This window comes from Acanthisitta chloris, unplaced genomic scaffold (assembly GCF_000695815.1).
Source record: "Acanthisitta chloris isolate BGI_N310 unplaced genomic scaffold, ASM69581v1 scaffold35543, whole genome shotgun sequence".
In the NCBI taxonomy this organism is placed as follows: Eukaryota; Metazoa; Chordata; class Aves; order Passeriformes; family Acanthisittidae; genus Acanthisitta; species Acanthisitta chloris.
The window spans coordinates 13,774-24,979 of record NW_008664868.1 but is presented as its reverse complement, the minus strand read 5'-3'; the positions used below and the strand labels follow the sequence as shown (position 1 = coordinate 24,979).

Sequence of the window (11,206 nt, the reverse complement as noted above, 5' to 3'; positions counted from 1 at the left end):
CAGAAGCCATTCAAGGACCCTCAAATCATACTGCCCCTACTTAGAAGTCCATAATTCAGGCACTTCCACCATACGAGGCGGAGGCAACAGGATTCCGGTCCAGGGGACCAGTTTTATTGCCTTCCTGGTACAAGTCAGGATGCTTGTTGCCCACTGTTATGAAGTAGGCAATGTAGCTGCCTTGTTTATCGTATTTTCACATGTAACTGAAAAGTTAAACTTAAGTTTGTCACAAGTACAGAAGAGGAATACTGAAAAGCTGCTCTATTTAGTGTCCAGGCCTAGACTTTCTGGAGCAGGTGACAAGCACGTAACACTGAAGAGATGTAGCATCAAGCCATGAGGCAGCAAGCACCTAAGTATGTCCACCTCAGTGGTTTATCAGTTGGAAAAATAAAAGAAAAATAACCTGAGTGAGAACAGCACATGGACTGTAAGAATGCCAGTGGAAGATCTGCTGTTCTGAGAAGAAATTCATCTGTCCTGTCAAATACTGTCAGGTACTTTAAGACTTAAGAGATCAAAGGTCAAGGCATGCAAGTCTCTTGAGCCAATACAGCTGAGCTGCTCATTGTGAGCTTTGCAGACTTCATTTTTCATACGGCAAGGAAAGTTTATTCAGTTTTGCGAGACACATCTTACAATCTGCCTCAGAGGGGCTTGACCTAGATAAGCTTGTAATGTGAACTCAACTGTTGTTTATCCTTTAGGTTAATTAAGGACTTAACCTTTAAGTCTCAACTAAAACCAAACCTAAGTGAGTTGCCTCCCTCCAGAAACAGACATTCATTGGCTGTATGCACAATACACACTCAAAAATGGACTTTTATCCATGGAAGTTCAAGAGGAAACTCAGAAGTGTTACAGCTCCCAGTGTCCTATTAGGTGCTTAGGCTTTAAACACAGGTGCTAAGTTCAAGTGACAAGTACCGCAAGCCAGCAGGATTCCAGCTTCTGCTTCAAAACAGTATTGTCAAGTCAGCTTTGTAATACCACTTAATTACACTCTTCAAAAGAAGTATTTCCAGAACTGGTTAACTATTCTTTCTACCCATACAAGATAACATTAACAAAGAAGGAATTTAATTTGACAAGAATGAAGATTACAGCACCTTTTATTTAGTACAGTTTCCCCAATCCAATGAGTTGCCTGACAAGCTGAACTAGTTATGGAAGACAATGAGTTTGTGGTAAGTCCCTGTGAAACCTCAGGCCAACAGAGGTTCCGATATCTATCGCATCTTACTTTTTCCAAAGTTCAGAGGTGGAATGCACAAAAGCAATCCAGGACATGTTTAAAAATACTTTTCAACCTCAAATTACAACACCAAGTACTGAACAGTATTTGCTACTCCTTCATCTCAGGAAGAAACACCATTTGTTACTTTAGTGTGCTTCATTGAACCACTTAGACTACTTTCACCAAGCAACTGTGTTACAGGTATCCAGTTAACAAGCAGGATATAGTCACTAAGTCTCTGCTCCTTCAAAGCAGAAGACAGCCATAATTCACTGATACCCCACAATCAGAAGAAAGTTACTTTTCCACAGTGACAGAAGTGTTTTTTGGCAACTGCACTTAATTTAAACTGCACCAAAAAGCTCAGTTCAGTCAGCTGACAACAGGATCTGCTAAGTACTGACTTTTCCATCTCCAGACTGTTTTTGAACAAATTGTGACCATCATTGCATAAATGACAGCAAAACTCACCCTGTGCTAGGTTGCTATGCATCAGAAACAGTACACAGTGAGTAACAGATGTGGCAACTGTTTAACTTCATTTGTTTTTTGACACCATAGAACTCAATAGCCAGCTAATCATTGAGAGGTAGCATGTATGCCTCACCCATTCCAAGTCACGATGGTGCGATGGTATCCATCCTTACTTTTCATCTTCAGCAAGACAAGAGACAGATGCAGATGTTCCCACTTCCCAACATTATCATCACAAGTGTTCCAATATAAACAAAACTGATTAAATCAACACTGATTTCCACTATTCCAGTACCAGGGAGGGGAAGGATGATAGATGGAGAGTGTAATTGAGTCTAGACACAATACATGGAAGAAAAACCCAGGACAGCATTTCAAGGAGATGGTGACAATATTATTCCTTTGGGAGAAAGGCTTACCATCATTTTCTCATCCCATACCACTAATTTAAGGATGAGAAGACAGACCAGCAGGGAATGCATTTAGCCAGTATTTCAATATCAATTTCTGCATTGCCTAAATAAGTCTGAATTGAGTCCATAGGCTTGATTCATGAATGCTGTATTGACTAAACAGAAAATGGAAGAAAGTTTGTTTCACGTTGACTCTCAACTGTCAGTTGCTATTTCTTACAAGGAGTGGGGGAGGAAGCCAGCAGATTTCAGTGTAAGAAATACCAGTGACAACTATCAGAAGATGGAGACTTGAACCCTTTACCAGGTGTCATCTAGCCTTTCTGCAGTTTGCACCATCAAGGAGGGCAGCAACAGCGGGAAAAAGTGTTTGAACCTGAACAGCTGTGCTTGTTAAGGCCAGTAGAGGTTCAAGAGAAACATAGAGAAACATTAGAAGGAAGTTAATACAAAAGTACATTGTGTAACCAAGCAGAAGGATTGTAGTTCTGAAACTGTTTCTAGGTTTGAAAGACACTAGGAAGATGGAGCCCATTTCAGTTTAAGTAGGCAAAGGTTTTGTTGGATACCAGAAATGGTTTCAAAGTTCTGTTTTCACATTTTGAAGGCGTGATATGCAAAGCAAAAGATAAGGGAGTCAATACAGACTTCCTTTCATGAATCCAGCCCTATATCCTTAGTGGTATTTTATCCATGCCACCTGTAGATATTTACAGTTCCCAACCATCACAGTAAGCAACATCTTTCTTTAAAGCTTTTCTTGTTCTTGCCACTTTTCTTGCCATTCTTGTCTTTGTTTTCTGACATTTTCTTTGCTCTTATTTCTCTCATTAAATCAAAGAATACCTAGGAGGGGAAAACAAAGAAAGATTAAACAAGATCTGATACCAGAAAGCAGATAAAAACTACAGTATTCAGCAGCAAATAAAGATGCAGCACCACACTGTATCCAATACAGCAGAAGTGAGTCTAGACAGATCCCAGTGACAAACTCAGTATCGGAATTACATGGTATGTCAGGCAGTGGGAAAAAGTTGCACAATCTTACCTGGCTATTAAAAAAATTCAACAGCCCTATTTTAAGAGCTTTTTATTGAATAGCATTCTTGCACAAGAGGAACATTCAGAGCTCATAAGAACATTTTTCTCCGCCAGGCAAACGTTTCCAGGCAAATCACTCATGTTAACTATGTAAAGCATTTAGTCCAGCCCTTTCCATGTAGTTACAGGTACACTCTGCTTGGCAGTATTCTGCCTGCAGTTACAAAGCTGCAGCATTCAAGTGACAGTGTCAGGCACAAAAAAACTTAGATTTTGTTACAAAAAAGATTCAGAGAAATAACGCTTTTTTTTCATGTTTCTGTTTTCTCAAATGTCCTAGCCAATTTCACCCCTGTATGCCTGATGTCTAGGTACAGACCACTTAAGATGCAACAGCTGTTTTGCTGTAGAGTTATTGGGAAATTATTTTTAGGATTACAGAACAAGAGTTTAGTGCCACTCTACAGAATTAGGGTGTTGGGGTTTCTTTCAAACTGGCAACTTTCAAGTCTACGATATTTGGAAACAAGACCATGCTACTGAGCAAAAATAGATTAATCACTCAAAACCCTCCTAAGTTTTTTTTCTGCCACACTATTAATGCACATTCATCACAAAGACTGATAACTTGTCTTACAATACACAAAACAGTGCCTATATAGAGGATAACCAGCATGTCACATAAGCTAGCTAGTGAAGACCTCTAACAGCAAGTCTGGATCACCATGCTAATACACTCCAGACACACAGCTCCACTGCTGTTAATCCCAACTGATCATAAAGCTAGTCTGAGTATAAAACAGGCTAGGCATTCACTAGTAACACAACACAGCTCATAGGCAAAAGTTAAGTTTAGGTATTCATGGTTTACTACATCACCCAGTTAATGCAAATGACAGTGACTTTCCAGTAACATTCTGCAAGTCACAATGGTTCTTTACCAAACTGTGCCACATCCTTTATAACCAAAGGGTCTCAAATCAGGAGTTTCATACACACAGTTTTAAGAAGAGAAGGAGTTCCCACTAGTAACTTATGTACCAACAGCATTTCCATTAGTGAACTAATATAGACTAGAGCAAGAGGAACTGCCTAGAAGAACTTAAAGAGTTTTGTCCCAGCAAGAGTCAAGAATTAGTCACCCAGCTACTAAACAAGCAGTGATGATCTAATGGAGCAGATGTCATTTGTCTTACCTTATCTACATTCGCTCTAGTTTTGGCAGAGGTTTCTACGTACTGCACACCCCATTCCTCTGCCTTACTTCTAGCCTCTTCTACAGGCACTTGTCTGCGCTCCTCCAAATCAGACTTGTTTCCCACTACCAGTAAAGGGATTTTATCCTCTTCAGCCTTCACACGCAGGATCTGTTCCCTAATGCATTAGGTATTCAAAATAAAAATACCTGTGTTAGTAGTAGCAACAAAACTCCCACACTTTACCAGGAGTGGATCAAATGATCTCCACATTACTACTGTTTACAACAGTAGAATTCCCAACAGTTGAACACACACTTTAAAATGATTCTAAGATTAACATACTAATGCCATGGGCTTTACACTACTGAAAGCCTCACACTTCCAGGAAGGCAGTTTTACCATTTAGTTAGTGAGTATTCAGGCTCTAATAAAGAAGAACAGTATGGCAGAAGAGCAACTGGCAACAGGAGTTGAATGAAGAAAATAGCACAAGTGCCATGTTTGCCAAGTTCCATCTTGGCATTCAGTCACCATCTTCAATTCACAGTCTGCATCACATCTCAGTATAGGTCTGGGCAATATCAAGGCTTTGCCAAGGCAGTGGGTTTGAAACAGCCTAAGTAGCTGGCAGAGATCATTCCTAATGGCTACCTAAACTTTACACAAAGGAGAGAGTTAGTAGTGCTGAACTAAAATGCTAGCAACCTTCTTCCTTCAGAGACTCCAAGAGGATATTCAAACTGTCATCATTAACCTAGCTATGCTTTGTCATTCTGGAGAACCTGTTGGCATCCAGGAAAGGAGACCAGAGTGATGTTGTATACCAGTCTCAGCCTGTGCTATTACTAGAGTGAAACACAGGTTGAAAACAGACTGACACATGCTGCTGTCCATCTAGGACGCTGAAAAAATACCAGTCCACAACTATTTTTAGATTGCTTCATTATGAACAAGAGCCAAACTAAGCAGAAGCATGGTGCTACACCCTCTCATGCCACTGAGCTACCACACTATTTCAGATGCCTGCATCTTCCCTCCACAAAATAACAATGTATGGAGAGCACATGAGACTCTAAAATAGCATTAACACTGAAGCAGACAATCTGCTGTTGCATTCAACTGCACCTTCACACATTTTCACATTACAGAGGCACTCAAAGCAAACACTGAATGCATAGCATCAGCAGGAGAGCTAGGCTTTAAAGACAAGCCCATAGTTTGTTCAGTATTGCACTTTTTCATGGGTTTAGAATTCTGTAAGTTAAAGGATCAATAATACCAATCTCCAGTTTGGCCTGGGATGCTGATGATTCATACTACCTATTCCCCACTCCCTCCTGGGCTAAGGAGCTGGTTCTTGCATGTCAGCCTAACTAAATATTCCATTTAACTAATTTCACTATTCGTTTCTGAAGCACTGAAAAGTAGGATCTCAAAGCTTTTAGGTCCTTCTTGCTCATCTTTAGGGCTAGAATTACTTTTGCATGGTTCTGTTGTGCTGGAATCTTGAACCAACACAGTTAACATAGTTACACAAGTCTGACAAAAAAACCCAAGCAACCAAGATCAACACTCCTACTCTTTATCATCCAAAGCCTTGGGTTTAACCTTATATTTCACTCAAGCACACAAGCTAAAACGCAGCCTGGAACCTTCCAAGTGTCTCATTTTCTTTCTGTTCTATGAGTGTTATCTGACTTTTTCCTCCATCTTACACTGGGAAGAGTCCTAGTACTCAGTTTTGCAGTCCTACAACAGTTCAGCTGTTGGCTCCTTTCAGTGCTCCAATTTTGCAAACTGAGCAAAATTGCTCTGCTTATGTGCCCCATGACTGTCAGCCTTCTGAACGTGACAAAGGCATAGTATTTTTACACCTCTTGAAGATTTTGTAGTCTTCTACTACTGTTGGAACAGTATAATATATTAAGTACCTGAACCAAAGCCCTGGAGTGCAAAGAGAGTTTTCCACAGCTTTAAGAAAAACCTAGAATTAGGTGTCTACCTTAGCTCCAACATTTGGATTGCCAAGTAGTATCTTTTAACCTTGTACCACTGAAGCAAAGGGGACATAAGCCAGACAAAGAACTTTTATTCTGGCAAACATAAGGAACTCCTAACACTTACTCTCTGTTTTGGGAGTTTTCCTTCAAGTTAGGCAGCTATCCTAGGCAATCTCCAGATCACTTTTTACATGAAGGCAACAGGTTATCATCAATAAGTGTTAAGACACTGGCCCTCAAGTACCTGGTTACATGAATTCTAAAACCAGAATGGTTCAAATCTTTTCCCCCCACACACACTACACAAACAGTTTATGCGCTCAGTCTGGTGCTGATTTTTACATCAGAACTGCTAATCCCAAGAACAAAAATGGAAGCACTTACTACTACTGCGCGTCTTTCTAGGAATACGTCTGCCTACAATAGTACAGCTTGGCTGACAACCCTTGTTTGGCACCAATCCATACCTGAGAGTGGAGGCTAATCCTTCCTTTCCTTAGAGCACCTGCTTCTAGCAGTAAGCAATACAGTGTCTGAAACCTGGCCAAAAGGCAGACTTAATTCCAGAAGTACTGCTCTAAGATAATTAAACTTCACATCCATGAAGACTGAAAATTGGCTTGAATATGCCTGTTTTAGGAGTCCAAGAATCTGTTACTTGCCTGAAGTTGCTGCTGGCATAATGTACTCATAAGTTGTAGGCATGAAGACAACTAGAGCCAGAGGCTGAACACTGTGGTTTAGGTTATCAGTTACTGAGAGCAAAATGGTCAGGTATCACTTTTACTGACCAAATGGTAATGGACAAAGGATAAAGAGCTTTTAAGTGGAGTTGTCAGAGCAACATAGGAACCAGATATTTTCCCCTGCCTGGGAGATATACTTACCGAAACTCTGCTGTTGCTGTGAAGGATTCATGCTCTGTTATTGAAAAGACTAGAAGAAACCCTTCCCCGCTGCGGAAATAGTTATCTCTGATAGCTGCATAATCCTCCTGTCCTGCTGTGTCCAGAATGTCTATCTGAACTTCTTCACCATCCAGAACTACTTTCTTTCTGTAGCTGTCAGCCTTAGTAGGTTCATAGTCTTCTACAAACTGAGGGTGATAAGAAAGGGATTAGTGTTTAGAATTACTGTCAAATGGTCTCAGTATTTGTCCATATCCCTTCTTTCACTTCAGTGGCATTTAAATTCCCCCAAACCTTCTTATAATTCAGCCAGCTACTAAGTTCCACAACTTTTTTTTTAGTTTTACTATAAAAAGCAAATTATTTAAGCACCTAATACATCAAAGAATTAGTTTGCCTAGTCAAGAGAAAGTTGCTACACAAAACTTTGTTCAGCAACTTTAGTACAATTTAAGAATAGAGACGCAGTCTAAGTTACTAACAACCTGCTGGCATTATCTAGATCTCCCACTGTAAGAAAATGCATTTGAATGTACTTCAGGCACATGTATCTGAAGCTTCAGCGGGTGCAGATGAGAGCATCTAGCTGCTGAACACGAAAATCTGTTCCATGATTATACAGACACATTTTTCAGTCCATTCAGTATTGATCAGATCCACAAAGCCATTGCCAGTTTAACTTGCAGTTTTGTGCTGATAGCACACATCCAACATAGGCTCCTTACCTCTCCACCTCCTCTCTCAGCCTCAGAGCACCTCAAGAGGCTGTGCCATGAGCCTGATTAAGCTGCCTGGACTTCATTAGTGACTACATCACTTGTTCAGACACCCACATCACTATAATGTGTGGATATCCCATAGACAAATACTAACTTTTGAACTACAGGATCATGTATTCCTTCACAAAACTAGTCAAGGCTGTCTAATCTACCTTTCTGTACATCAGCAGAAAGAAATTCATGCTATCAACACACCTACATCATCACCTGGCTCAGAACAAGCTAGAATGCTTACTTCAGCCTTCACTGACCTAAAAGCAATGGCAACAAAATTAAACTACAACTGGTAACAGCCTTGTACACTCAAGACAAGCACCTGCACGTTATGCATGGCTTCTGAAGACTGTTCTTGCACTAATAAGCATGAATTTTGTCACCTTCAATATCATAGAACTTAAGGGTTGGAATGGACCTTACAGATCATCTAGCCCCACCCCCCTGCCATGGGCAGGGACACCTCCTCACTAGATCAGGTTGCACAAGGCCTCATCCAGCCTGGCCTTGAACACTGCCAGGGTGGGGGCAGCCACCACATCCCTGGGCAACCTGTTCCAATGTCTCACCACCTTTAGAGTAAAAATCTTTTTTCTAATATCTAACCTAAACTTCCCCTCCTTCAGTTTTAATCCATTACCCCTTGTCCTACCATTGCAGTTCCTAATAAAGAGTCTCTTGTAGCCCCTTCAGATATGGAAAAGTTGCTATAAGGTCTCCATGCAGTCTTCTCCAGGTTGAACAGCCCCAACTCCCTCAGCCTTTCCTCATAGGGGAGATGCTCCAGTCCTCTTATCAACTTCGTGGCCTCCTCTGGACTTGCGCCAACAGTTGCATGTCTTTCTTGTGTTGAGGGCATCAGAACTGCATAGAGTATTCCAGGTGGGGTCTCACGAAAGCAGAGTAAAGGGGAAGACTCATCTCCTTTGACCTGCTGACCACACTCCTTTGGATGCAGCCCAGGATTCCATTGGCTTTCTGGGCTGCGAGCTCACACTGCAGCTCATGGTGAGCTTCTCATCTGGTCACTCCCAAGTCTTTCTCCTCATTGCTAGTCTCAATTACTTTCCCACCCAATCTGTAGCTGTGCCTGGGATTGCCATGGCCCAGTTGTAGGACCTTGCACTTCATTTTGTTGAACTTCATGAGGTTTGCATTGTTCCACCACTTAAGCCTGTCAAGGTCCCTCTGGATAGCACATCCCTTCCCTCCAGCTGTGACTGCCCCACACAGCTTGGTGTGGTCAGTGAACTTGCTGAGGGTGCACTCAATCCCACTGTCCATGTTGCTGACAAAGATGTTCCCAGAGGACATGCTTCCCAGATTCCTATGTTCTATTCCTACCAGCTGGGCCATCAGGTCTTTTGCTAATTACATTTAGTTCTCCTGTTGCACTAAAAAAAGTTTAGCAAACTGTATGAATTGGTGCTTTAGAGAAGGTGAACCCAAGCTACTTACCTCATCATACATAAATTGAAGGGTGAGTGCAGATTTGCCCACACCTCCACTGCCAACCATAATTACTTTGTGGAGGGCCAAAGAACTCTGGTTCTTGCTCTTGCTGGCAGCCATTGTCCTGCTTGCCACAGAAGAAGTCCCAGGCAACCAATTTAGATCTGCAGACAGAAGAAACACGGTCACCATCCATGACACTGGTGACACCATGGTAGCATGCAGGTAAAACATCTCACGCATGCTGAAAGACCAGATTAAAACCCTGGAAGCCTGAAGAATGGGCCACTTCAGCACACTGGCAACCAAACCACATCTGAGTAGGACAAGGCATTAGAACAAATATCTTCTACTTGTGACAACAGTACTAGTAATAAAAGTACCAAAGCTTTCTAACCAGCTACTCTTATTTGTAAACCCATCCTATATGACTACTGCCTAGAACAGTTTCCAAAGAAAAACCCACTTTCTCAAACAACATGAAATTAAGTGGGGTTTATTGTTCCTGTTGTAAGGTTTTACACCTTTCTAAAGTATTTCTTTAATGCTGAAATACAGTTTACTTTCAACCTGGAAGCAGAGCTATACCTTAGATCTCACAGGTATAAATCTGGCTTTTGATCTCCCCCTACGTATCCTAAGAAAACAGCAGAGATGCACAGTAAACTGTGTACTAAACTGTCAGGAACAAGTTGCAAAAGCTTCCAGTAGGAAGTCTTATGACATGGCATTAGCATTTATTTTACACTCTTCCTGCCGTTTGATGCTGCAAATCTAATTTGCTTTTGGAAAAAAAAAATAAAATCCTGCTTTACTGCAAGAAATTCTCAGTTCCTATTCTTCTCCTGATGTTGCAAAGCCATAAAGCAGTAAGCTTCAACAAACAAGCCCCAGCTAACAAGCCTTTGTTTGTGTGTTATGCAAGCCTAGTAATTAAGTGCTAGAGACTTCTTAAAAATAATACTGCTTGGTTTTTTGGGGTTTAGTTGTTGGGTTTTTTTAAAAGTAGCTGGATGCAGTACTTGTACCAGAAGCACGAGCAGCAGCTGCCACACTGATTAGCACAGAGCAGCATCTCTAAGGACAGCACACTGAGGACAGAAGCAGAAGTAGCTGATACAAAAAGATGTGTCAGGACTCCCACACGGAAAAACACCCAAATATGTGTATTTCAGACACATGATGGCTATAGGGTAGATGTTAGGACATACACTTGTGTCCTCAGAGCACAAGGAAGGGCCCCAGCTGTTCATATCCTGGTAGAGTGCTATGAGGAGACCAGCAGACCACTCAGGAAACACCACTGTAGAACATGGCTGTACCAGCCTTGATTTATAGCAGCACACTTTACTCCAGGAGCACAGAAGCAATGGGTCTACCAGGAGCATCAAATCTGCCTGAACACAATTACTCCAGAAATACAATGAAATTGCCACACAACACCAAGTTCTCCTGCCCAGAAATACAAGGCCTGCAGTAAAAGTTACTGAGTACTACATTGGAAAAAGCTTCAGAACCAGTTGCCCTAAACAAAAAAAAAGGAACTAGAGACTAAAGATCATTATCCTACAAACACACCAAAGGATTATTTAGCCTGGAAAGGGACCTTTGGAAGCTATCCAGTCTAAACGTCTCCCGTAAAGCAGTTTGCCCTAATCAAACTAGCGTATGTGCCCTGTGTTTTGAGACTGACAATTCCATGACCA

General features: G+C 41.4%; 1 protein-coding gene across 1 annotated transcript; it reads right to left on the bottom strand.

The window, feature by feature from the left end:
* Positions 1-2,357: 2,357 nt before the first annotated feature.
* RALB (v-ral simian leukemia viral oncogene homolog B) lies at positions 2,358-9,666 on the bottom strand. Its single transcript, XM_009071525.1, has 4 exons — positions 9,507-9,666; positions 7,255-7,463; positions 4,365-4,542; positions 2,358-2,973 (listed from the first exon to the last, which is right to left on the bottom strand). The coding sequence occupies exons 1-4, from the start codon at positions 9,618-9,620 to the stop codon at positions 2,854-2,856; spliced, it is 621 nt and encodes a 206-aa protein (XP_009069773.1). The 5' UTR covers positions 9,621-9,666; the 3' UTR covers positions 2,358-2,853.
* Positions 9,667-11,206: the final 1,540 nt, after the last annotated feature.